The 27,955-nt window shown below is 41.5% G+C and overlaps 1 protein-coding gene across 5 annotated transcripts; it reads right to left on the reverse strand.

Annotated features, from left to right (window-relative positions):
- Positions 1–846: 846 nt before the first annotated feature.
- Nasp (nuclear autoantigenic sperm protein) lies at positions 847–27,850 on the reverse strand. Of its 5 annotated transcripts, none has more exons than XM_006986568.4 (16): positions 27,719–27,849; positions 27,176–27,273; positions 19,339–19,386; positions 16,715–16,825; positions 13,377–13,457; positions 9,588–9,694; positions 7,956–8,933; positions 4,552–4,631; positions 4,143–4,228; positions 3,966–4,039; positions 3,389–3,577; positions 3,116–3,282; positions 2,488–2,544; positions 2,320–2,397; positions 1,413–1,541; positions 847–1,045 (listed from the first exon to the last, which is right to left on the reverse strand). In XM_006986568.4, exons 2-16 carry the CDS (start codon positions 27,232–27,234, stop codon positions 953–955), a joined length of 2,337 nt encoding a protein of 778 aa, XP_006986630.1. In that variant the 5' UTR covers positions 27,235–27,273; positions 27,719–27,849; the 3' UTR covers positions 847–952. The 5 variants fall into 5 exon arrangements, with proteins under 5 accessions (XP_006986630.1, XP_076420926.1, XP_076420925.1 ...); XM_076564811.1 differs by having other exon boundaries at positions 27,597–27,820; XM_076564810.1 differs by having other exon boundaries at positions 27,176–27,269; positions 27,563–27,806.
- Between the last annotated feature and the right edge of the window lie 105 nt (positions 27,851–27,955).

Genomic DNA, 27,955 nt, shown 5'->3' on the forward strand with positions numbered 1-27,955 from the left:
TAGTGTTTCAATAGTAGCATTTTAAAGAGCCAGTGTAAGACAGCTGTTAGGTTCTATTCTCACTTCATGCACCCCAATTGTCAGAGCTCAGTGGGATAGCATTAACACCTGACCTCAATTAGACACTAAGAAATGATGGAACAGCTTGCTGCTCTACCCCATAACCCACAGTGAGGTACTCCAGGCAACCCAGGTCCCTTCTTGTAAAGCCTTTCAAGCATAATTCCAGAACAAGGGCTGTTTTTTAAAATTAGCATATTTATTTTCATAAGGCAAAACTTCAGACAATATAACAATTCAATTATTAACATACTGCAACCTTTCTATACAGAAAAGAACAAACTTTCTCCTCCTCCAGATTCTTCCAGTTGTCCCCACCTCAATCTGAGCCTTTCCAGTCAGAGCTCAAGTCTCAGATTTAACATATCAACTGATCTTCTGGGATTACTTCCATGTTTCCATCAGTTTTTCCAGAATAGGATTATGGCCTTAATTGGAAACCAGATGAACAGAAAATAGGCACAACACCAAGACCTGATTCAAAGTCCATCATCTACTTTCTGCACCAAACTGGTTTCTACCAGTTCTTGTTTGGCAGATCCCTTCTAGAGATAGCACCAGTGAAAGCGTGCAAGACAATTGAATTCAGCCAAGTATTTGGAAACAGAAACATAGCACCAGTAGACAATGAAGGGCTTCTAGCACACTTGATCACCTCCACATTAGACAGGAAGTGGGTTGTCCAACAGCAATACACAAAATAAACACACCAAAAACAAAAACCCATTAGTGCCCCAAGGCATAGATTCCGCCAATATTTAAGAAAAAAGCCATCAAAGCCTTAGCTGTTGCCTACAATCTTTATTGAAGTTATACAAAAAGAATCCCCAAAAGTGAAAAAATACATTATGTACAAAACCACTTTCCCTCGGGAGAAAGGTTCTGCTCCCTCTTAACATGCAGTGCCTTCAACTGTAGCTGTAGACTCCACTGTAGACTCCACTGTCCCCTCTGTTGTTGCCGGGCTTTCAGCCTGATTCTCAGCCTGAAAGACAAAGAGCCTAGGCATAACTTACCTTGACATAAGCCATCCCATAATATATACCCAAGCAGGCTTCAGTCATAAGTGCAGGGACATTTATGACTGAAGGACATGGGTGTCCCTGTACTTTGCTATGGGAACAAGAACTACAAAGCCAGCAGTTCACACATTACATGGGAAGGATACAGTCTTGCTTTTCCATACTTTCATTGGAGAACTCAGAAAATCCCTGTCAGGCATCTTATTACTTCATAAGCAGACAATTTTCAGTACAGTAATTTTCTGTGAGTGTCTATAGGCACTCGGAAGGCCTGGCTTCCCAGCCCTAAGAGCAACAGGTGAGACAAGTAGCCAAGTCTTAACTCCCCACCTCAGCCTCCATGCTTTCTGGACAATCATTCCCACTGGGGACAGCATCCCCACTGCCTCCATTCAGCTCGGGCTCCTGTTTGGCTTTCTTTGCATCATCTTTCCGGGGGCTTTCTTCGTCTGGTTTCCTCTAAAGAGAGAAATGTGAAGGCTTCATATTTATCTTAACAAGACAAATGCAAAATAATCCCAGAGCCCCATGGTGCCAATATCTGGAACATCTGCTGCTATTACAGGGCAATGCTGACCACTACATGGGAATAAACAGGTACGTCCCAAAATATTTTTATCTTAAAATTTCCCTAGTTGGGACACAGAGAATTGGTGAGGGTGAACAGTAGAGCTCTGAGAGTACAAACAAGTTACCTACTTAGTCAGAAAACACAGAAGCAAAGATTTACCACTCGGAAAGAATTATTGATTGGAACTGTTGGCAAGTGTCAGCAAGCCTACAACTAAAGAAAATCAGCCAGACCCTAAAATATATTCATCTAATCAAGCCTACTTAGCTTTCCAAATAGCCTCCAGTCTAAGAAGCCATGAGTTTGCTAGGTAAGGTAGTCTAAGTGAAAATGGTCCATGCAAAGCCTTAGCCATTTTAAAAATGAGTGTTGCACTGTGCCACTTAGAGGGGGAGTCAACTATTGTTAGTGTATTATTTCAAACTTCTTACCCTCGGGAGCAGTCTGGAGAAAGGTTAAAAAGTAAGTAAGTAGCCGGGCGGTGGTGGCGCACGCCTTTAATCCCAGCACTCGGGAGGCAGAGCCAGGCGGATCTCTGTGAGTTCGAGGCCAGCCTGGGCTATCAAGTGAGTTCCAGGAAAGGCACAAAGCTACACAAGAGAAACCCTGTCTCGAAAAACCAAAAAAAAAAAAAAAAAAAAGTAAGTAAGTACATGTAAATTTTACCTTCTTTCTGACAAGATGGGAAATATCAGTCACACAATTTGAAGAGGAAGCACCATCTGTTGGTTTTCTACTGGCAATCTGGCAAAAATAAGCCTTTGTTATTAGCAATTTACAAAACCCTACTTGATTCATAGTAGGCTTATTGGAAAAACAAAACACAGTACACACCATGGAGACTGAGGCACCTGCTCCACTAGGAGTGAAACCTGAAGAAGAGCTCTCCACCTGTGAGATACACAGACACAAGTAAGCTGCAGCATGGCTTAAGTTACCCCCCACCCCAAGCACCCATGGCTTCGACATCACAGCAATGCCTTCTACACAAACAAAGACACCCAAGAAACTCACAGTAGGCAAGAAACTAAACCCTAGTGTCCTAAACAGAACATTCCTCAGCATGCCAGTGGCCAAGAACCGAGCCGGGCAATTTAGCATTAAGAGACTCCATGATTTAAGCCATTTCTATATATGGTATTGTCAAAAACATTCTACACACAGGTAACACAGTATTTAAACTGAAAGGCAAAGAAATGTCCATGGGCACACAAAGTAGCAGTGACAGTCTATTTGCACACTGGGCACACTTTCTAACCACTGGACTATTTGGTCTCATTCTCATCAGCTCCTCATGAAGTCAGGCAGTGGTAGCACAGTCTTTAATCCCAGCACTCGGGAGGCAGAGGCGAACAGATCTGTGAGTTCAAGGCCAGCCTGGTCTACAGAGTGAGTTCTAGAACAGTCACTGTACCTAACATACCATGTTATTTAGAAAATTTTAAGATAAAACTCAACAAACCAAAGTAGCTTTCAAGGCCAGTTCAGCTACATTCCCACTCTGCTGAGACTCCTTTGCATCTTCTATCTTTTCTCTAATTTCAGGTAGCAGTTCTTTCAGCTCCTCAATTTCTTTCTCGTATTCAGTAAATGATCCTTCAGCCTCCTTCATCTGCTCATTTAGTACAGCTACAAAGAACAGGCTTCAATCATTAGTAACAAAGAACCCTTTTTTTTTTCCCCACACAGTAAATTGCTGCATCACCTAAGCATAGAGAGGCTGCTGTTCACTCACCCATTCTCTTTTCAATGACTTCAATAGATTTGCCAAACTGTGCCACTGCCTCATCATACTGAGAGTTGTAACCGTAGGCCAAACCCAACTGATAGTGAGTCTCTGCAAGGAGACGGTCATGGGCTTCCAAATATTGTTCTTGGAGGCTTAGGCAAGCCTGGAACTCCTCCACAGCTTGTATATAATTCTCTAGTGAAGAGAGAACACCAAGAATTGTACAGCATTTAATACAAAGCACTTAACAGAAGAATTCAGTTCAGGAATGGATTCTCATTTTACATTTCTTTCTATTTCTGACCCCCTCCACCCTTTCTCTCCCTCTTTCCAAAAGGGGCCTCGCTATAGCCCTGGCTGACCTAGACGTTACTATGTAGACCATGCTGGTCTTGGGCTCAGAGATCCACCTGCTTCTACCTCCCCTGCTCATTGTTTGGTTTCACTGTCAGGATAAACCATTCACAAGGCTGTTCACTGCTCTAGGCACTAAAAGAAACTCGGACCTATTATTCTGTCTATAGAAACAGGAAAATGGAGACATAAGGGAAATTAAGAGATAACAAAATGGAAAATGCATTACCAGACTCAACACTAACTTCTCCAAGTTTAAGATGGGCTTGTGCAGCATAAAGCTGGGCTTCTTTTGTTTCTTGCCTAAAAAGAAAGATGATTAGTAAAGCCTTAAAACTAATTGTCTAATCCTAAAGTGCTATTTTTCAACCACAAATCCACATCTAAAAACACCAAGAGTTTTTACCTTTTAAAAATGATCTTTGCTAAATCCAGCATATCCCAGGCAAGCTCTAGGTTCCCAATCTCCTCCTCTTCATTTTCTTGAAGAGACTAAAGTATATCCAAATCATTGGCATTAGGCAGAAGAAGTATAAGACAGGCATCTTTTGAGAATAAATCTAAATATATAATTTACTAAGATATGAAGAAAAGAAAACTGGTTGCAACTCAAAACACAAGCCCTCTACCTTAAACCTACCAAATGAGCCCCTATTATTAGGTCTCTAATCATGATGTTGTATTTCATCTTATGATGATAAAGGATCTCTAAGCCACAACCAAGAACCAGCTAGCTACAGTTACTTTTCCTATACTAGTAACCCATAACCCTATAGTAAGAAAGTTGTAATGGTACTCAAAGAATAACAACTTACCTTGTTTTCAAGAACTGATTCATTTGGTGTTTCTTCAGCCTTGTCATTTTCTTTGTCTTCTTCCTCTGAGCCTTCAGTTTCTACAAGCAAAAATTGTTCAGTATTAAGATGTAACTAAAGGTATTTTCTGTTTGGTCAGATTCTGATAAACATCTGCCAACCTACATTCTAAGAACAGCATCTGATCTGAAGTTAAAGTCAGTGTTTACCATCTCACTCAAACCCAAGCTAGTCACCCGAATATCAGCAGTTTCAAGACTGAGGCTTTTCTTACATAGTAAAGCTTTCCAAGAATCTTATATCCACTCAGCAGACAGGTTTTAGTCATTTGTTAAGATATTACACTGAAAGTACCAAAACCTAAATAATCCCAGTATATTCAGAACAATAACCAAAAGAAATAACCAAAAACTAGCTTTCCTACAACAAGCTAGGGGGAAGGGACATATGTCTTCAACAACTCTCACTAAAAAGCATGTCACATAGACTCTAGTAACCTCAAAAAAATTGGGAGTGAACAAGCGAGTTACTTAAGATTTTATATAAGACAGGGGGTGGTGAAACATGCCTTTAATCCCAGCACTCGGGAGGCAGAGGCAGGCAGATCTCTGAGCGTTCAAGGCCAGCCTGGCATATAGAGCAAGTTCCAGGACAACCAAGGCTACACAGAGAAACCCTGATTTCAAAAACAAAATTTAATTTAAATGTGTAGACATAGCTACATCTATTTTGATATACAGTAACAAGTCAGTTGTCCAAAGAACAAGCTTTTATAGTAAATTAATAGGTCAACTTAAAATCCAAAATGCTGTTTAAGTTGATACAATACAATCATTTCACAGAGATTAAGAATGTACTCACGGTCATCTTTCATTAAGCTAGGTGAGGTTTTCTTTTTGTTTGTTTGTTGGTTTTAAGATTTATTTATTTACTACATATACAGTGTTCTGTCTGCCTGCATGCCAGAAGAGGGCACCAGATCTCATTACAGATGATTGTGAGCCACCATGTGGGTGCTGGGAATTGAACCCCAGCTAGTGCTCTCTCTTATCTGCTGAGCCATCTCTCCAGGATCAGCAATCCTTCTGCATCTTCTTAGTAGCTAGGAGTACACAGCTTGAAGCATGCTCAACATTTTTAACTCCAGCAAAAAAGATTACAAATGCCACCACTCAACAACCCACTATGGGAATGCAAACATGGAAAGTAAGCCTTAGCATCTCTTTTGTTGTTGTTGAGCTCCTCCCTCAAAAGCAAATAAATGTTAACTTGGAATTCCTATAAGTAAATCAAATACCCACACAGATCAATTAACACAGCCAACCTCAGCACAGCCAACCTTAATGACTACAATTTAAATTTTTATTCACTTACCAACCACACCTAACATGACAATTAAAATACAAAGGAAGAGAAGGGGAGGGAAGAGAAGGGAAGGGAGGAGAGTAGAGGGGAGAGAATGAAAAGAAAAAAGAAAAGAAAAGAACACGATTGTATGAGGGATATACATATCCCAGAAGTGGTAAAAAAAAGTCTAGTACTGCCGGGAAGAGGTGGCACAAGCCTTTAATCCCAGCATTTGGGAGGAAGAGGCAGGTGGATCTCTGTGAATTCAAGGCCAGCCTGGGCTATAGAGTGAGTTCCAGGAAAAACTCAAAGCTATACAGAGAAACCCTGTCTCAGAAAAATAAAATTAAAAAAGCACCAATGTTTTGTGTGTAGAGACCCATGTGAATGTGGGTACACTTACGTTATGGCATCTATATAGGTCAGAGGACTATAGCCTTAGGTTGTGTAAAGAACTGGTCAGGGTGTCTTGTGTGCCAGACTAGTTGTTCCATAAGTTTCTGGGAGTTCTGTCTATGGCTCACGTCTCCCCTTAGGAACACTGGTATTCTAGATGGGAAGAACATGCCCTCTTTTATGTGGGTTCTGGGGATTCAAACTCAGGTTCTCACATTAAGATGTGGACTAGCATTTATCTAACATAAAGGAACCAACCATAGAAAGTGGCTAAGCCCTAAAGCCAGACTCACCCATCTCTATTAGGTGTGATGAAGACACCCTCCCCATTCCTTATTTGTAAAATATAAAAAATTTTATCTATCAGCCAAATAACACTTATAGGGCTGAGAATTTGGTTCAATAGTAAGAGTGCTTGGCTAACACACATGTGGCTCTGGGTTCAATCCTTGACACTAGGGAGGGAGAAGGAAGAATCATGATATCAGAGTTTTCAAAAACCTGAAGAACTCAACTTTATGCTTTCTATTAAAAAAGTCCTGAAGCTCAAGAAGCCCACCAGTGTTACCACTTGACAAGTTCACTTCTGGCTGTGTTGATACGGGCTGGAGTGCAGGGACCTACATATAGGCAGATGCTTACCAGAATGGCCAAGTATTAAAGATGGGTTATTAAAAATCCATAACTTAGGACAACACTTGAAATAGTCTAGCAATTATACAGAAAATTATGAATTGAAATACACCTGCAATTAGACAACTCTTGAAACAGTCTAGCAATTACATAGGATATTAATTGAAATAAGACCTGTAATTATTAATGCCAATGTTAGATGAAACTTACATACAGTAGAATCCCCAACTGAGCACAACTCAAGTCAGACGTGCCAATTAGTAATTAGAGGCTTAAAATTCTTGATAAAATTGAATCACAATTAAGCCACTAACACTATACTTGGTAAGCAGCCAAAGCAAGCAGGAAAGGAGGAAGGGAAGCAACAAAAGAGGTAAATGGCTAAGTACTCTGCAATCTCCTTCCCCTGAAAAGGGGGCGGGGCATGCTACTGAAATTAATGTGAATAACCCTCTAGACATTTCTATGAACACAAGATGGAAAGGGCACGAGAAAGCTAACTGCCTTCATTTATTTAAATGGCATGCCTGCTTAAGTGTACCAATTCAGTGGATTCTACTGCTCTGTTCCTACTTCCTACAGCAGGTAAGAGAAACCATGTGAATAGCAAATTTAAAAACCCAAAGGCATGCAAGTGAACATCCATTCAGCATTCTCTGCCAGCCTAACTTACTATTTCCCTATTATCCTACAACCCATTTCTAATCCACCCTTCATATCATCTCATTGGCTAGTATGGTTGGTACAAGTTACTGATAGCTAGCCAAGTTTCAGAAACCAGAAAACCTAGTGAGTAAAAATATTAGTTACCAGTCAGCTAAAGACTTGCTACGCTTGGTTTATCTTGCTAAACCTATTATCATGTTGTTAAATTAACCCCATTTTCATTTAGCCCTTTCCTAAACTAATCTTTTCCTAATCCAAAGGCAGACTGAAAATCCTGAATGGAAGGCTGACTTTTACCAATGATTAGTGAGTCAAATCTAGAATGTACTCCACCCACTGCAGCTCTAGCACATCCCGGTTACCTTCACCCTCTTTCATCTGTTCGTCTCTCTCTTGTGTCTCTTCATTAGCAGCTATCTTAAATTTGTCTTCAGGTGCCTTCTCCGTGGCCCTCTGGGCTACCTTGGTCTCAACCCCATCTCCAGCTGCCTCAGACTCTTCTACAGGTAGCATAGCTTCCTCCTGCTCAGGAACCAGCTCTGCCTTGACCTCCTCTACACTTGAGCCATCTTTAGTCTCTGTCAGTCTTTCTGCAGAAATCTGTGGTTCACCAGGAGTATGATCTCCTGCAGCTGATGGTCCATCAACTGAACCATTGTTGGGAAGAACTGTAATCTCCTGCCCTGGCTTCTCAGAGACTTCTGATCCAGCCTCTGCAGCCACCACTGATGACACTTCGACATCTTGCCCTGACAGTTGCTCAAGAACAGCCTTTCCTAGTTCACTCTCAGAGGCAGCTACCTGATCCTTTGGTTCCTCCCCACCCATGTCCACTGACTTGACCGTGGGGGCTATTATTTCAGCTTCTACCTTCATTGAAGTACCCTGCTTTTCTGGAGCCCCAATAGGCTGATCTTCTGAAGTTTCTTTTGGATTTTTCTCTATGCTTATTATTTCCTCTCCCTCCTTCTCCTGATGCACTGTTTCTCTGCATTCTTTATTTTGAATACAAGCTCCAGAAATTGATTTTCCTTCCTCAGTACACAATGATTCCTGTTCTGTCTTCCCAGAAGTGACCTCAGCTTCATTCAGTCCTGGTATTGCTGCTTCTTTTGCCTCTCCAGAGGATTCAGTTAACTCCTTTGAAGTCGATTCAACTTTTTCCTGTAGCTTCTCTGCAGGCTCACTTATATCCATATCTTCTCTTCCACCCTTCTCCACTTCACTTTCCTGTTCTGTATCAGTTTCAGGCTTTGACAGAGACTTGCCTTCTGCTTTTTTGGCTTCTTTTTCTCCCATGGCGTCATAAACCTGTTCTCTCAACTCTTCCCTTGCTTCCTCTACATGGTTAAAGAACATGAAGCATAAACATGTCTCCGAGTTTAATGATAAAAGCATAAATGGAAACTAGAAATACATTCCCTTTAAGCCCTCAAATAGCCTGGCTAAGTTTTAGCAGGTGCCCCCAGGAGAAAAGAAAAAGGAAAATTCAAGCTAGCAAAGCAACATACTGCAAAAGAAGTCAAACCTCTAGGTTAGAAACTACATGGCTTCACTTCAGGTAATCTGACTACCAATCAGGGAAGACATGTCAAACTTTCCTTTCTCTCTTAAACATTATACTTATTTGATTGTAAAGCTCTAACAGCCAAACTCAGAAAATATTTAATTTTCTAAGATGCATAAAACACAAAGTGCTCCAAGGACTACTATTAAAATAACTGGGCTATGCAAAGTGTTATTAAAATATGCATCAGAAAAGTATTTAATGTTCTTAGTATTTAATATACCAATTTAAATGACTGATATTAGATACGTTTAGTTACGTTCTTAGAAGCTCACTTTAGTAATAGCTTTAGTAATAATAGCCTATACCCACTGCATCAGCCCAAGTACCTTTGTAGAGACCATCAGCATAAGAACCCTATTTCCATAATTTATAAAGGAAACATTGGTCGTCGCATCTCTTGAATGTAGCATGCAACACTACATACCATCTACATTATCATTATTTTCTACCAAAGATTCATCTTCTGTTTTTTCTTCTTCCTCTTCTACATGCACTCCTTCCAAGGCATTTCCCAAGACTCCATTCTCCATTCTACAAGAGGAAAAAGCACAAAAGTTTAACTAGTTCCTAACAATGTATTTCAAGATGGAAATAAAAGAAAAAGAATCAAGTAAAGAGACTAGAAAACATATATTCAAACCAGGAGGAGTTCAACAAGTTCCAGGCTAGCCAGGTCCACATAGTAAGACTAGTCTTTAAAAATAAGGAAGCTGAGCGGTGGTGGTGCACGCCTTTAATCCCAGAACTCGGGAGGCTCAGCCTGGTCTACAGAACGAGATCCAGGACAGGCACCAAAACTACACAGAGAAACCTTGGCTCAAAAAAATAAATAAAATAAAAATAAAAATTAGAAAAAAACAAAAAACAAAAATAAGAGGGGTGAGGGAGGCAGTGCTGGAAAAATGGCTAAGTGGTCAACAGCACTTGCTGCTCTTCCAGAGAACCAGAGTTCAGATGCTAACACTAATATCAAATGGCTTACAAACATAACTCCAGCCCAAGGGGATCCGAGAACTCTGGCCTGGGAGAACACTTGCATTCATGTGCACATACCCACACCTACACCTAATTAAAATGAGAAAATATATTTATGTCACATGTCTTTAATCCCAACAATCAAAAGTCAGAATCAGGCAGTTCTCTGTGAGTCCAAGACCAGCCTGGTCTATACAGTGAAACCCTCCATCTTGGTCTGAATGAAAATCGCCGCCCCCCACCATAGTAGGCTCATGTTAGAATGCTTGATCCCCAGCTAGTGGAGGTATGGCTTGTTGGAAGAGGACTGTCACTGGAGGGTAACAGTCACAGTTTGCTCTCTCCACCTCATGGTTGCTGTCTCAGCTCTTAAGCTCTCAAGATACTGCTCCAGTGCCATGCCTGCTGGCCTGCTGTGATGCTCCCCCTTCCAAGATAGTCATGGACTCACCCTCTGAAACTATAAGCAAGCCTCTATCAAACTCTTCTATAAGTTGCCTTGGTCAACTAAGACATCCCCATAGCAAAAAAAAAAAAAAAAAAAAAAAAAAATTAAATTACATGCTCACAGAAGACAATCAATGGTCAAAACTTTAAGAACAATGAATGCCCAGCCAAAAAGCAGGATCTGTATCACCCCTTTCATGGCTCAGGGAACATCAAGAAGCATAAAGAATGTATGAACTGGAAAGGAGCCGGGCGGTGGTGGCATACGCCTTTAATCCCAGCACTCGGGAGGCAGAGGCAGGCAGATCTCGGTGAGTTTGAGGCCAGCCTGGGCTACCAAGTGAGTTCCAGGAAAGGCGCAAAGCTACGCAGAGAAACCCTGTCTCAAAAAAACAAAAAAAAAACAAAAAAAAAAAAAAAAAGAATTTATGAACTGGAAAGGAAGGGTGGGGACACTCATTTCCAAGTACGACAAGAACACACTTCTGCACAACAGCAACTGTGATTGCCTATACAAGATCTCCACAGGACTGGGCCTGTCAACACCCTGCCATAAAAAAGGAATGCTTCAAGGAAGGCTTTTGCCCTTCCTTGAAGGTTTTTATACATACAGACAATAACTGATAGGAAAGCCAGGGACATTTTCTTCAGTAGTCTAACCACTGATAAACTACCCTCAAGCCTGTGAACAACCCTAATGAAACTCACTGGGTAGCACACATCAAAGTACAGGAAGCAGGGGCATAGTTGGGCAAAGTATTAACAGGAGTGGGAACAGCATGAGAGGGTAAAAATAATTGAAATATATAATGTATATGTAAGAAAATGTCCTAAAGAAACCCATTATTACGGTATGTATCAGCATTCTTTGGGTATATGCCCAAGAGTGGGATGGCTGGGTCTTGAGGTAGTTTGATTCCTAATTTTCTGAGAAACCGCCATACTGATTTCCATAGTGGTTGTACAAGTTTACATTCCCACCAACAGTGGAGGAGTGTTCCCTTTGCTCCACATCCTCTCCAACATTGGTTGTCATTGGTGTTTTTGATCTTAGCCATTCTAACAGGTGTAAGGTGGTATCTAGATGCCCATCAACGGAAGAATGGATGAAAAAAATGTGGTACATATACACAATGGAGTACTACTCAGCAGAGAAAAACAATGAAAGCATGAAATTTGCAGGCAAATGGATGGAACTAGAAAAGATCATCCTGAGTGAGGTAACCCAAACCCAGAAAGACAGTTATGGTATGTACTCACTCATTGGTGGATTCTAGATATAAAATGAACAATCAGACCACAACCCATAGAACCATAGAGGCTATATATATATATATATATATATATATATAGCATGGAGGTCCGTAGGACGACTGTGGCATATAATAAATTTCAGTTTTACTCAATTATTGAAAAAAAATAGCCAAATGAATGGAAACACATGAACTATGAACCAAAGACTGAGGGGCTCCCAGCTGGATCAGGCCCTCTGAATAGGTGAGACAGTTGATTGGCTTGATCAGTTTGGGAGGCATTTAGGCAGTGGGACCAAGTCCTGTGCTCATTCCATGAGTTGGCTGTTTGAAACCAGGAACTTATGCAGGGACACTTGGCTCAGTCTGGGAGGAAGGGACTGGACCTCCCTGGACTGAGTCTACCAAGTCGATCACAGTCCTCGGGGGAGGACTTGTCCTGGAGGAGATGGGAATGGAGGGTGGGCTGGGGGTAAGGGGAGGGTGTGGGAGGGGGGAGAATAGGGGAACCCATGGCTGATATGTAGAACTGAATGGTATTGTAAAATAAAAAATATATATCAAAAAAAAAAAAAAAAAAAAAAAAAAAAAAAAAAAAAAAAAGAAACCCATTATTACAAAGAATTAAAATATGCTAATAAAACATATTTTAAAACTTCTAACAGCCGGGCAGTGGTGGCACACGCCTTTAATCCCAGCACTCGGCAGAGCCAGGTGAATCTCTTTGAGTTTGAGGCCAGCCTGGTCTACCAAGTGAGCTCCAGGAAAGGTGCAAAGCTACACAGAGAAACGCTGTCTCGAGAGAGAGAAAAAAAAAAAAACTTCTAACATAAGCTAACACTGCATGAGGCTCCATGAAAAGTACAAATAATGACTATCATCAAGAGAATAAAACCCTATTCATTTCTCTTTAAAGTAGTGACATGCTATTTTCCAGACATCACATCTACTCCCATATCTAAAGGGCCAGTGACATTCTATCAATTTTCACACCATCATTAAGTGCTTTGAATAATCACAAAATTAGAAATTTGACAGAACTATGTGTTCTATACTGATCATCATTTTGTATATCCTCAAAATATCTTAGTCATGTTAATAAATTTGTTCATCAGTTTCCAAGAATGTTAATAGTAAGTCTTTTTAACAGGGTCACTCTTGTAACTTAGGCTGTCCTTGAACTTGATCCTCCTGCTTCATTCAGCCTCTCCAGATGTTGGGAAATTCACAAATGTGGAACCATACATACCAATCAGAAAGTCTTCCTTGACATTTTCATGTGCTACTTATTCAAATTGTCTTCCATACAGTCCTTGTTGAGTTTTGAACTAGCTCAGAGTACTTCTGAATGTTCATATCCCTGTATTAAACTCTAACCAACCATTGACTATTCTTGAAAACATCATTGCTTCTACTAATACAAAACCTCAAAATTAATTTCATTCTTTGCATAAACAGCTTTAGCCAAAAAGGAAGCTTCAATTTTTAAACAGACATAAACAGTGATATAAAATGTGGCTTTTCTTTACAAGACATACCTGGCCAACTCCAAAAGTGACTTCCCATAAAAAAAGAAAGCTTCTCCACACTCATTAGCTGTTTCTCCATACTTCTTACCTCTACAAAGAAAGTATGAACATTGTTGCTAGTTAACAAACAACACATGAAGTTAATGGTATATATGCTAACAATCAGCTATTTTATAATAGGTACTCCTCCTGCCACAGTATAAATATCATTGTAGATCAGAACAGTTACAAGACCCTTGGTTGGGATTTGCATAAGAACCATGAGAAGGCATACTAAAATGAAGAGCATTATTTCTTTTTCTCTTTTTTAATTATTTTTTTATTTTATGTTCATTAGTGTTTTGCCTGCATATATTTTTATGTGAGGGTGTCACAGCCCTGAACTGGAGTTATAGACAAATGTGAGCTGCCATGTGGGTATCCCAAAGAGCATTATTTTTGAAACTAGAGTACCTATACCCAAACCTATCTTTAACATAGCTTTACTCTCTTAGACAAATTCGTCTCTCAGTGCCTTAAATTTTCTTTTCTATAAAATGCAAAGCTCAAAAGAGCTATTCAAGAACTAAAAAGTGGTTGGAGAGAAAGATAAGTGGTTAGGAGCACTTGTTCCCTGCGCCCACATGGTTAAAAACCATTTTTTAATTCCAGTTCCAGATCCAACATCCTCTTCTGGCTTCTGTAGCCACCAACCACATGGTACACATACATATATATTCATACACTTAGGGCTAGAGAAATGGCTCTGTAGTTAGAAGCATTTACTGCAAACTCCAGGTCTAGGGAATCCAATGCCCTCTGCTGGTCTCTACACTCATGGGCACATATTCTCACATATAATACACATAAAATAATGTGGGGAAAAAAACAAGAAATAAGATTCATACAAAATTAAACCAACTAATGTTTCAAGATGAGACAAGCAGGCTAGAGAGATGGCTCAGTGGTTAAGAGCACTCGCTGATGTTCTAGAGGACTCAGGGTCAATTCCCAGTACCCACACGGCAGCTCACAAATGTCTTAATTCCAGTTCCAGGTGATCTGATGTCCTCTTCTTGCCTCGCTGAGCACCAGGCATGTACATGGTACATACACACAGACAAAACACTCATATACATAATGAAAAAAAAACAAAGCCCATGTATCATTTCTAAACTCATTCATTTTTACCTAAACTTTCCAATACTTACCAGTCTTTGCTGATTAGTTTTTGACAACTTGACACAAGCTAGGAAGAGTAATCTCAGCAGAAAAAATGCTATCAGATCGCCTGTAGATCGTAGGACATTTTCTGGGTTAATTGATACGGGAGGGCCAACCCACTCGGGTATTGCCATCCCTGGGCAGGTGGTCATGGTGTATAAGAAAGCAAAGTGAGCAGTTTGGGGAGAACAAGCCAGTAAGCAATTTTCCTCCATGGTCTCCTGCTTCAGTTCCTGCCTCCAAGTTCCTGCCCTTGAATTCCCTCAATGCTCGAGTACAATCAGGACATGTAAGACCCTCTCTACCAAGTTGATCTGGGACATGGTGTTTATCACAATATGAAGTGAACTAACACACCAGAAGATATTTCATCTTTAATTCCTAGCCCCAATTCATTAAGTCCAGACATAAAAGCACAAAAGCAGGCCCAGACAGATTGTTGCAGACATCCAGGAATAGCATGCTGAGAAAGGGAATTGGGGGTAGGCAAAAAAAGTAAGTCTGAAACCTACAAAAGCTTCATTCTAACTAATTCTTTTTGTAAGTTTTTTTTTTTTTTCTAGTGTAAATGAAAAGTAATACAAGACTAACCTTCAATTGCTACTGGTAAAAACTATCATAGAGGAAACTAACTCAAAGTCATTAAAGAAAAAAAAAACAAACTACAGTTTAAAGACTCAGATTTTTCCATTCAGAGAGCTGGGCAGTGGTGGCGCACGCCTTTAATCCCAGAACTTGATTTTAATCCCAGAACTTGATAGGCAGAGCCAGGCAGATCTGTGAGTTCAAGGCCAGCCTGGTCTACAGAGCAAGATTCAGGACAGGCACCAAAACTACACAGAGAAACCCGGTCTCGAAAAATGGGGGGAAAAATTTTTTTCCATTCAGATTTTTGGAAAAAAAAAAAAGTGCTTGGAGAAAAAAAAATAAAACAATATATAAAACGAGTCTATTTCTCCAAAATTTAAGTATATATGGCCACCTAATGGTACCCATATTGGAAAATTGGTTGTACCAGCAGGTAACATTGTAAATGTTGAAAAACCTAGTAACAGATTTAGTGACAGAGTGACCAATCATATTGACTTGCCAGAGACTAAATAAACTTCCAGTGTTTAAACAGGGATAGTAACCAGGCAGTGGTGGTACATGCCTTTAATCCCAGCACTTGGGAGGCAGACACAGGTGGATCTGTGAGTTTGAGACCAGCCTAATTTGCAGAGCTAGTTGTAGGACAGCCAGGGAAATAAAATAACAGGGATAGTCAGGCTGGAGAGAAGGCTGAAAGGTTTAGAGAAGCTGCTGCTCTAGCAGCTTTGATTCTCAGTACTCATACACATGACAATTCACAATCATCTATTTCCAAAGGGATCCCAACGCCAACTTCTGGCCTCCATAGGCACCAGGCACACATATGGTACACATATATACTTTCAAGTAAGACATTCATACATATAAAATAAAAATTAAAATAAAGGGCTGGAGAGATAGCTCAGCAGTTAAGGACATTGGCAGGTCCTCCAGAGGTCCTGAGTTCAATTCCCAGCAACCACTTGGTATACATGCAGAAAGAACACCATGTACATAAATTACAAAAAAAAAAAAAAAAATTGCTGGGAGGGGGTGGCAAACGCCTTTAAACCCAACACTTGGGAGGCAGAGCCAGGCGGATCTCTGTGAGTTCGAGGCCAGCCTGGACTACCAAGTGAGTTCCAGGAAAGGTGCAAAGCTACACAGAGAAACAAAAACAAAAAAAATTAAAAACCAAACAGATAGTTCCAGTGGGCTAAGAGTATAGCTTAAGGGTAAATACTTTCTTTTCATGCACAAGGTTTTAGAATTAAACCCAATCATATTTTAAGTAAAAAAATTATGTCTTCTTAATCAGTAATGACTAGGAAAAAAAATCATCTTACTCAGAAAAACTACTGAAATTACAGTGATATTTAGGTTTTAGAATTACAAGAAAAACCTCCTATACAGGTAAAGAAGCAGAATTGTTGTTCAGAGGATTAGACACAGGAACTCACATATATTAGGCAAGGACTCTACCTATCCTTAGTCTTCCTTCTTTCTTCCCATAGAAAAACTTTTAAAGGTTTGTTAGCAATATACTACTGTTTTACAAAAGAACATATACTTACAGAAGACTAGCTGCTTCCTGGAATGCATTAACAGCCGATGGAATGTCCCCCATCACCAGATGTTTCTGTCCTAATCCCAGTAGTTTCTTAGCTTCACTATCCACATCCAGACTGAAAAAAAAAAAAAAAAAAAAAAATTATTTATTTGTTAACAAATATTGTTTAAATCAATACTCATTGGATATATATTACATTTAAACCATAACAGTTTAAATTTTTAACTTTGAACTGCTATGGAAGAACTAGCAAATTAATGGGGCATGATGACACATACCCATAATCCAACCCTCTAAAGGCAAAGGCAGGATGACTGAGAATGAGGCCAGCAGGAACTATATACACCAAGATCCTATGTTAAAAAGAGAAAAAGACCTAGCTAAGTCACACTTACCACTATCACATAAAGAAAAAGGTCGGTGGGAAGCGGGCCTACACCTTTAATCCTAGCACTTGTGAGGCAGAGGCAGGGAGATCTCTGAGTGCAAAGCTAGCCTGGTCTATGGAGCTACTTATAGAATAGCTAAGGCTACACAAAGAAGCCTTGTCTCAAAAAAAAAAAAAAAAAAAAAAAAAAAAAAAAAAAAAAACACAAGCAAACAAAAACAAGAAATTAAATACTCACAAATGCTCTACAAATGTTACAGTACATGTTATTATACACAACAGAGGAACCACTAAGGAACCCCAAAGTCATACAAACAAAACAGCAACAACAAAACAAGGTTGAGGATGGAGATATATAACTGTGCTTTCCTAACATTCACAAGCTCTAGGTTCAATCTCTACTACTATATAAACAAGACATAGTGGTGGATACCTATGATATCAGTAGTCAGGATATAGAGTTGAGACTAGATTATAAGACTCCTCATCTAAAAACAAAGTTTGGCCAGGCGGGTGGCACACACCTTTAATCCCAGCACTCTGGAGGCAGAGACAGGTAGATCTCAGTGAGTTCAAGGCCAGCCTGATCTACAGAGTTCTAGGACAGACTCCAAAGCTACAGAGAAACCGTCTCAAAAAAAAAAAAAAACCAGAAAGACTATGGTGGCACACATCTTTAATCCCAACACTGCCTTGTTAGGCAGAGGCGGTATATCTCCATGATTGGAGGCCAGATTGGTCCCAGGGGAGCCAGAGCTATAAAGTAAGTCTCTTAAAAAAAAAAAAAAAAAAAAAAGGAAGGGAGGGTGGCTCAGCAGTTAGTGACTAATCTTGCAGAGGTCCCAGATTCAGTTCCTTTAAAAAAAAAAAAAAAGTAGAAGCCAGGTGTGGTAGTGCATGTCTTTAATCACAGCACATGAGAGGCAGAAGCAGATGGATCTCTGAAAATTCAAGGCTAGCCAGGTCTACATAGTGAGTCTTATCTCAAAAAATAAAAGAATGAAGCATGGATATAGCTTAGTTGACAGAGTGTTTGCCAAGTATCCAAACAGAAAAAGCCCTGGGTTTCATCTTCAGTACTGCATAAAAGCAGGTATGGTGGCATATATCTGTAACCTTAACAGTTGGGAAATAGAGGCAAAAGAATTAGGTATTCAAGGTCATCACAGGAAATAAAAGGAGACGAAGGCAAACCTATATTACATGAAAACAAAAAACTAAATAAGCTGAGCCAGCCACCAGTGGCAAATAAATGCCTTTAGTCCTAGTACTTGGAAGGTCAAACATAGCACTTAGGTTCGTTAGTCCTTTAAAGGAAAAACAGTAACAAAAGATGGTAGTGGTGCTTGTAATCCCAGCACCTAGTAGAGAGGAACTGGGAATGGGTCTCACTAAGGTGTACCAACAGGCCATGAACTGAGGCTAAAGCAATTAACCTTCCTGTTTCAACTCCTAAAATAGCTACATGGAAGCTCATAACTATCACTAACTCCAGTTCTAGAGAATCCAATGCCCTTTTCTGACTGTGCTAGCACATGGTACACATATATATACACAGGCAAAACAAATTTAAATTAAAAAAAAAAAAAAAAAAAAGAACATAACATGTAGTCTGACTTGGGAATATAGCTAAGCTCTTACCATATCTTTTTATTATCACCTCCAATTTCATCAGAACATTTTAAAATATTGGGACACTTGTCAAATTCACCATGGTCAAAAATACTTTTCCCAAAATCTTAAAATATTTCTAAGTTGTGTTGCTGTTGTTTTTCAGATAGTCTCTGGTAGCCCAGGATAACTCCTGTCTCAGCGGTCCATAAGCTGGGTGTTCTAGTTAGCTTTTGCTGCAAACTAGACATACCCTAGAGTCATTTGAGTACCAACTGAAGAATAGCCCAGAATCAAACTGCAGAGGAGACAGGTCTCTGTGAATTTGAGGCCAGCCTGTTCTACAGAGTCCCAGGACAGCTAGAGCTGTTTTACAGAGAAACCCTTTTTCTAAAAAGAAAGTAAGAAAGAAAAGAAAAAAATTTAAATGTATCCCTGAAAAAGGATCCCTAGAGCATCTAAGAAGACAACTTAAGGGGCCAAAGGTACAGTTCTAGTAATAGTGTTTGACTACTATGTATTACTATGTAGTAAAGCCTTAGATTTCATCCCCAGTCAGCAAACTACCCTCAGTTATATTACATCACTTCTGTTCCAGATATGACCATAATTGTACCATATAATCTTACCTCTCCATTTTATCTGCAGAGGTAGAAGGAGCAGGGGCATCTTCAATTCTGTAATGAAGAATAAAAAGAAAAGATAAAAATGGAAGATACTTGAAAGTTTGGATGTAATTGTCAGAAAAACATAAGATAAAACATTAAAGTTTGTGTTTTTTCCCCCTACTTTTTGCGACAGGGTTCTCTATGTAACAGCCCTAGCTGTCCTAAGAACTAGCTCTGTAAACCAAGCTGGCCTCTGTCTCCCCAAGTGCTGGTGGTATTAAAGACATGCGTCACCACCGCCTGGCTAAGTGTTTATGTTTTAAACAACTAACCAAAAGCAAGTATTACTGACTCATACACATTATTAAATTCAATTCTTGGGTAAATGAGGTAGCTTAGTGGCTAAAGTCAGACTTGCTCCCAAGCCTGACAACTTAGTTTGATCATTGGAATCTACATGGTAGAAGGAGAATGGCTCACACAAGTTGACCTCCACTCACATGTGCTCCTCTTTAATGCTACACAAAATTTAATAAATGTAGCTTAAAAACTAAGATAAGCCTGGTGATGGTGGCGCACATCTTTCTCCCAGCACTCAGAAGGCAAAGTAGGAAGCCATCAGACAAATCTGTGTGTTCTAGGCCAGCCAAAACTATGTAGTAAAACTGTCTCAAAATTAAATAAAGTTTAATCCTAAACCACTCAATTTAAAAGGTAGTACTTTCAGGTACAAGAAACAATAAAGAAGGTTATCTACCAGATCCTAGAATGGCCTTTTGATCCTTATGTACAAACTCTGCAGCAGCTAGTTATATTCCCAATGGTTATGCTCCACAGATACTAACTAGGCAGTCTTGAACATGCTAGGCTTGAAGTAAATGCTTTGCCACTCAGCTACCTACATCCTCCAGCCTTAAGGATTACTCAATTATACTGACCCAATGGTACAGGCATAATTTATTAACTACCATCGTTCAAGGACTAGGTTTTTATTTTTTTCCAATATGCAACACATGATTTTTTTATGAAATAGAAGACGTCACAGGGTGATGTCAGATTGTGCTATACTTCTAAATACCCTAAAGCTTTGTACACCTCGCTGTATGCTAGTAAAAGTTCACAAAACACAATGAACAAGACAGCCAGGGATACACAGATAAATCCTGCTTTGAAAAACCAAAACACAAAACAACAAAAAACATCCCAACCAACACCAGTATCAGGGAGGATGAGTTTATTTTTTAGCAAATCCACCATCACATCAAGGCAATCCTCCAGACATACACAAGTCAATCTGATCTAGATAATTCCTCATTGAGACTCTCTTCCCAAGTGATTCTAACTGAAAACTAACCAGCACAATGAGAAAGTAGCTAACAGGAATATGATAAAAGTTTTAAAAAGATGTTTTATTATTGTGTGCTTACAACGGGTAAGGGGAGGAGGGGAACAGTGTACACACCACAGTCAGAGGACAAGTGTGTGAAGCTGGTTCTCTTCTTTTACATTTAGTTGGGTTCCTGAGATGGAATTCAGGTTATCAAACTTGCATGGAAAACACTATCTGTTATGTCATCTCTCTGGCCATCCCTCAAAAATTTTAAATCCAGGCTGGGCAGTGGTGGCGCACGCCTTTAGTCCCAGTACTCGGGAGGCAGAGCCAGGCAGACCTTTGTGAATTCGAAGCCAGCCTGGTCTACAGAACAAGATCCAGGACAGGCACCAAAACTACACAGAGAAACAGAGAAACAGAGAAACCCTGTCTCCAAAAAAAAAAAAATTAAATCCAACCATTTTGGAGTATTTAAATGGAAAAAGACTAAGAGACTAACTAAGCATGTAGGAACTAATAAACAGCTAGAAATTAAAATCAACAACAAAAAAAGGGCTATTGCATTTTTTAAGCCATTTTTTTCTTAGACATAAATCACACTCTGGACAGCAAGATGACGGGTAGTAAAGGAATTTGCCAGGCTCGAGAGATGGCTCAGCTATTAAGAGCACATGCTGGTTCAGTTCTCAAAATCTACATGGTGGCTTATAACTACCTGTAACTACAACTCCAAGAGATTCAACAGTCTCCTCTGGCCACAACAGAATTCAATCTAAGCCAGGCAGTGGTGGTGCACACCTTTAATCCTAGCACTTGGAAGGCAGAGGCAGGCGCATCTCTGTGAGTTCAAGGCCAGCCACAACAGACTCCAAAGCTACAAAGAGAAACCCTATCTTGGAAAAAACACAGAAACAAAAAACAAGAAACAAAAAAACCCCACAGAATTCAATCTATATGAGACACATAGTTAAAAGAGAACTGACCTGACCCCAACATAGGTATTGTGGAAGAGCTATACCCACACAAATAAATTTTAAAAGATATAAAAAGTTTTTCCCCTGCCGGTGATGGTGGAGCACATCTTTAATCCCAGTATTTGGGAGGCAGAGACAGATCTACGAGTTCAAAGGCATCCTACTCTATAGAGTGAGTTCCATGGCAGCCAGGGCTACACAAAGAAACCCTTTCTGGAAAAATGAAAATAAAAAAAAAAAAGAAAAAGAAAAAGAAATTTAAAGCTTTTTTCCTTGTTTTGATGGGTAGACCCCAATTTTGGATTTTTGCTTTTGTTTTGCATGTATGATAATATGCATGCAAGTAAGTAAACATGCGTATGAAGGACAGAAGGTAACATGTGATGTCTTCCTCAATCACTTTCTACTTTCCACAGAGAAAGAGACCCTCTGCAAATAGAGGGGGTACTAGAAAACCAAAGTCTCAAATTTTTCTTTTTAATGTGTGTGTGCGTGTGTATGTCTATGACTGTATGCCATTCGAGGCCAGAACAAACTGTGAGGTTGAACCTCACTAGTTCTATTAATCTAGTTGGCCAGCTTTATCATCTATACCCTATGTAACTCTAGATTACAAACAGGCCACCACACCAGCCCAGCTCTCATACAGATGCTGGGAATTGAAACTCTCCTCAAACAAGCAGCCCTCACCAAGCCATCTCCACAGGCTAGACCCCAATTTTTGTTTGTTTAAAATTGTTATTGCCAGGTTTGGTGGCATATAACTTTAATCCCAGCACTCAGAAGGCAGAAGCAGGTGGATCTTGAAGCCTGTCTGTCTTTAGAGTGAATTCCAACACATCTAGGACTACAGGAAGAAAACCTGTCTTGAAAACCAAACTGTGGGTTGAGGAAGGATTTAAAAGGGGGGGAAGGGAGGGCGCGGGGCGGTGGTGGTGCACGCCTTTAGTCCCAACACTCGGGAGGCAGAGCCAGGCGGACCTCTGTGAGATCAAGGCAAGTTTGGTCTACAGAGAGAGATCCAGGACAGGCACCAAAACTACACAGAGAAATCCTGGGGGGCGGGGGGAGAGAAAGAAATAAAAAATGAAAACCAAAAAGTGTGTCTCTGGAGCTAGAGTTACAGGCATTATGAAATGGCAGGTATGGATGCTAGGAACTGAATTTGGGTCCTCTACAATCTGCCCTTAACCACTGAGCCAACTCTCCAGCCCCTAGACCCCCGTTTTTAGTGGGAGTTTTTCGAGGGAGAATGGGGCAGAGACGGTGTCTCATTATGTATCCCTGGCTGGCTGGAACCTTGCTATGTAGACCATATTGGCCTTAAACTCTTGAGAAATCTACTTGGCTTTGACTCCCAAGTGCTAGGTAGGATTTAAAGCATGAGCCGTCATGCCCAGCTTTAGACCATACCCAGGTTTTTGTTGGAATTTTTTTAGGCAGGGTTCAAGACAGGGTTTCTCTGTATAGGCCTGGCTGTCCAGGACTCTATACACCAGGCTGGCCTCACATTCACAGAGCTCTACCTGCTTCTGCCTCCCATCCCAGAGTACTGGAATTATAGGTTTGTGCTGCCACCATGGCCCAGTGACACATTCATTTTCTTCCATTCCTTACTTTCACCTCTAAACCTTGGGAGCAAAATAATAAAGCCAGGTGTGGTGTAGCCCAGCCCTCAAGAGGAAAAAGCAGACAGATCTGAGTTCTTGCCTCCAATGGCACCAAATGTGTGTATGGTGCACAGACATACAAAACTATAATTTGTTATTGCTTGGTTTTTGAGATAAGGATTCTATATGCTCTATGTCCTAGAATTCACTGTGTAGGCCAGGCTGGCAGATTAGAAGCATCCACAACCATGCCCAGCAATAATTTAAAAACAAAAAACACTGAAATAAACTATGATAGAGTGAAGGCTGGACTCAAATTCAGTATGTAATGGAGGATAACCCTGATATTAGATTCTCCCACCTTAACTCCTGACACACTGGAATTAGATGGGCACTACTAGTCCTGGTTTTACAAAATACTAGGGGATCCAACTTCATGCATGCTAGGCAAGCATTCTATTGAGCTATATTCCCCAAACTGTAAAGTCAAAACTCAAGTCACTTTCTTTGACCTCACCTTAAATACAAGAAACTTTATTTTGAAGCTGGGGATTTGATTCTGTGGTAGAAGGCTTGACTAGCTTGAAGGGTCCTAGGATAATCCCACAGTACAAATAAAAATTTCTAAATACCTCCACCAACTTACTTTACTGAGGCATTGTCTTCACTTTTCTCTCAAACTCATTATGCAACTATACAATTTCCTGCCAGGTAAGATTTTTTTCAATCAAAGGAATGAAAACTCAAGTAAAAAGGATTTTTAACTCAGAATTTCACTTAATTTGAAAATTTCTCCATTCTAATCTTGATTTTTCTCAATTGTAGAAAAATTTAACACAGTTCACACTGTAATCATGTGACTCAAATAAGAATTTACTGAAGAGGCTAAAGATGGATGAATGGGCAGTTAAGAGCACTTTAATCCCAGCACTTGGGAGACAGAGACTGGTGGATCGATGAGGCCATCCTGGTCTACAGAATGAGTTTCAGGACAGTCAAGGTGATTACAGAGAAACCCTGCCTCAAAACAAAAAACAAAACAAACAAAAAAGAGCACTAGCTGCTCCTGGGGACCTAGATTTGATTCCCAGCCCCAATATGGTAGTTCACAACCATCCATAACTCCAGTTCCAAGGAATCTGAAGTCCTCTTCTGTCTTCCTCAAGCACTAAGCATGAATGTGGTTCACATACAAAAATGCAGGCAAAATATTCATACATATAAAATCTTTTTAAGTGTATGAGTGCTCTGTCTGCATGTACAACTTTATGCCAGAAGGCGGCATCAAATTCCACTATGGTTGTAAGCCACCATATAGTTGCTGGGAATTGAACTTAGAACCTCTGGAAGAGCAGCTAGTGTGCTCTTAACAGCTGAGCCATCTCTCCAACCCCATAAACCTATAGACCAAAAAAAATAAAGTTGAACCAGGCGGTGGTGGCACACGCCTTTAATCCCAGCACTGGGGAGGCAGAGCCAGGCCACTTCTGTGAGTTCAAGGCCAGCCTGGGCTACAGAGTGAGTTCCAGGACAGGCTCCAAAGCCACAGACAAAGCCCTGTCTCGAAAAACAAATAAATAAATAATAAAGTTGAGTGGTGGTAGTGACGCTGGTGTTTGAGGCCAGCCTGGTCTACAAATGGAGTTCTAGAACAGCCACAGCTATCACAGAGAAACCCTGTCTCAGAAAACAAAACACAACCTGCCCCCCCCCCAAAAAAACCCAGCACACCCAATACATAAAAATTGCTATGTAGTTGTATGCAACACAAGGTACAATTTTCAAAAAATGAGTTTGTGGCAAGGCAGCAGTGGTGGTGGTGGTGGTGGTGGTGCACACCTTTAATACCAGCAGAGGCAGGTGGATCTCTAAGAGTTCAAGGCGAGCCTTATCTACAGAGTGAGTTTCAGAAAAGCCAGGACTACCCAGTAAAACACTGTCAGGAAAAACCAGTTGTGACCAAGGATAGTGGTTCGCCTTTAATCTCAGCACTTGGAAGACAGTGGCACCGGCAGGTGGGTCTTTGAGTTCTAGAACAGCCTCGTCTACAGAGCAAAAGTTCCAGGACAGCTAGAGATATGTACAGATATCTCAAATACCCACCCCCTCCAAAAAAGCCTGTGAGGTTTTTTTTCAGTAGGCATATAATTTTCTGTGTATAGCCTGTCAGTAAGCTGGGAATTACTTCACCAATAAATAGACCAAGGCTATGACAACATGAAAAATTCTGTGATGACATCTAACTCACGACTTCATACATGCCACTAAACAAGCAGTCTAACTGAGCTAGGAACCCCCAAACTATAAAGTATTGAAAGGATAAGAATCCCCAATATAATACTAACAGTTGTTCAGGAGGCACCATAAAAAGATTATTTTTTAATAAATTATACTGAATTCCCAAACTCAATCTACTCTGATCCTAAGAAATCAATGAGGATTGAGGAAATGGTAATCTAAAATTAAAACTGCACTTCCCGGCCGGGCGTTGGTGGTGCACGCCTTTAATCCCAGCACTCGGGAGGCAGAGCCAGGCGGATCTCTGTGAGTTCGAGGCCAGCCTGGGCTACCAAGTGAGCTCCAGGAAAGGCGCAAAACTACACAGAGAAACCCTGTCTCGAAAAACCAAAAAAAAACAAAAACAAAAACAAAAAACAAAAAACAACTGCACTTCCCAAATGATTAAGTAGTTTAAGAACCATCGTTTTTCGAGAACCTACTAAGGAACTAAAAGGTGATGGGTAGGGTAGGCAAAGATTCGTTAATCTCTGGTACTAACTGAAATGTCAACAAGTCAATGAAATGTCAAATACCTAAACCTACACACACAAAAACTCTCAAAAATCTCCCAGCCACCTTTACTTTCAGGAGGCAAAACTTCTATGCACAGAGACGAAAATATACGAGCAGGCACCTAAAAAGGACAAGAGAAGGTTGGAAGATAGGACCTACTCTACGGAAAACACTTGCTTCCTCCAAACGATGAGTGTTTCTGTGAACTATCCAAAAAAGTAGCTCATGTTTGCTTAGCACTGTGAAGCTCTCAAAGCAACAACTCCTTCTTTGGGGTCCTTTCCCTTAACAGACCCATCTAGCAAGTAAACACGGCAAAGGCAAAAAGCTCCCTGGAGCTCGTTGTGTGTGAAACTGTCCCCTGAAGGAACCAAATCTCCGACCCACACACAGACAACCTAAAGAATCACGACGCTTCCCAGCAAAGGTGGGGAGGGAGGAGGCCGCAGAGCCTCAGTGCCAGAACGACCCTCCGGTTACGGTAAACTAGGCAGGCGTAGAGGGCAAACTTCACTGCGCCCCACTGCGCCGGCAGGAGCGGCTCAAACCCCAAACAATGGAGTTTTCCCGCCTCCTCGAGGCCCCGCCCCCTTCCTCAGAGCCAGGACCTCCAAAGCACGCGTGCGAGGCCCCGCCCCCCGGAGGCCCCGCCCACTCGGGTCCCTGCGGTCTGAGCCTCAATCCTCGTGTGTTGTTTTTTTTTTTTTTTTTTTTTTTTTTTTTGGCGCCAAATCTACGGGTCATTTTCTGGGTTCCTCCACAGACGCCACCGAGGCGCACGCTCGCACCGCGCGGAAAGCGAGGGCACCAGAGGCGGCCGGCGACGGAGGGCCCCGCCTCCCCAGCGGCAGCCCCGGGCCGGGGGAGGGAGGAGAGGGGCAGGCGATGCAGACAGACGCCGCTGCCCCCGGCAAGATGGCGGCCGCGCAAAGCCGGGCAGGGGGCGCCAGCCGGCCGCCGTTAGCGCGGGTCGCCAGCCCTCCGCACAGGGCTTCTCCACAGACCGGCTCGCCCCGGACCCCCGCAGCGGCTGAGGGAGAGGCGGGCTGTCCCGCCCGCCAGTCCGTCCCGCCCGCCCGCCCAAGCCCCGTCCGCCAGCTCTCCCCGCAGACCGGCCAGTGCCTCCAGCTCGTCACGGTCCGGCTTACTTGTCAGCGGAAACCGGCTCCCCGGCGATGGCAGCGGTGGCGGTCGACTCCGTGGCCATCGTTCCCCTGAGGTGGTGGGCCAGTGGGCAGCTCACTGCCTGTGGAGAGAACACAGGGCTCAGGACGGCGAAGACTCACTCAGGCACAGAAAATGGCAGATTGGAGACCCCGCGCGGTTGGGGCCCTCTTATATAGCTGGGCCGCTTGCCCCGCCCATCCACTTCCGGATCCTCCCCCTCGGGTTTAAAGGGCCAGGACTCAACACCTTTCCGTCACAAGGGCACTTTTCCCGCAGCCCTTCCCGTTTGGTTATCTTCCCGCCCTGGCCCGCTCCCCTCAAAAAAGAAAAAGAAAGAGAGAAAGAAAAACAAGCAAACAACAAAAAACTTCCTGCTCCTGTAGCTAGTCGTATTAGAAGCACCAGAGTCTTGTTGGTACTACAACTTCTGACGGAGCCAGCCTAGAGCTTCCACATCAAGTGGAGGCAGTGAGTCTCTGCGGGTGTGGAAAGAGTAGCCGAGGGTTTCTTTCTGGCGGGGATACCCGAGAAGGTGACAGGTCTTCTCTAGGCCCTCTCAGTCTTAACGGATGGAAACGCAAGAGCCGAGCACGAGTACAACAGCAACGGCTAGAACTGACCAGAGAGACTCGTGGCTCTCGGCCTCAGCAACTACTGACGAAAGAGGATGCTGGTCTGGGATTGGCTACCGATGAAACTATTGCGCTAGATTCAAAACTCGGAGGGGCACAGGATACCGTTGTTTCCTTCTCCCTCTAGCT

This window comes from Peromyscus maniculatus, chromosome 2, assembly GCF_049852395.1.
Source record: "Peromyscus maniculatus bairdii isolate BWxNUB_F1_BW_parent chromosome 2, HU_Pman_BW_mat_3.1, whole genome shotgun sequence".
Lineage (NCBI taxonomy): Eukaryota > Metazoa > Chordata > Mammalia > Rodentia > Cricetidae > Peromyscus > Peromyscus maniculatus.

Bases quoted from the DNA above. Each gene is read 5' to 3' on its own strand.
- Nasp (XM_076564810.1), bottom strand. The intron at 19,387-27,175 runs GTAAGCCGGACC...TCTTCATTACAG, and splicing joins GAGCCGGTTTCCGCTGACAA to AATTGAAGATGCCCCTGCTC. The intron at 13,458-16,714 runs GTAAGTATATGT...CTTTCTTTGTAG, and splicing joins CAGGAAGCAGCTAGTCTTCT to AGGTAAGAAGTATGGAGAAA.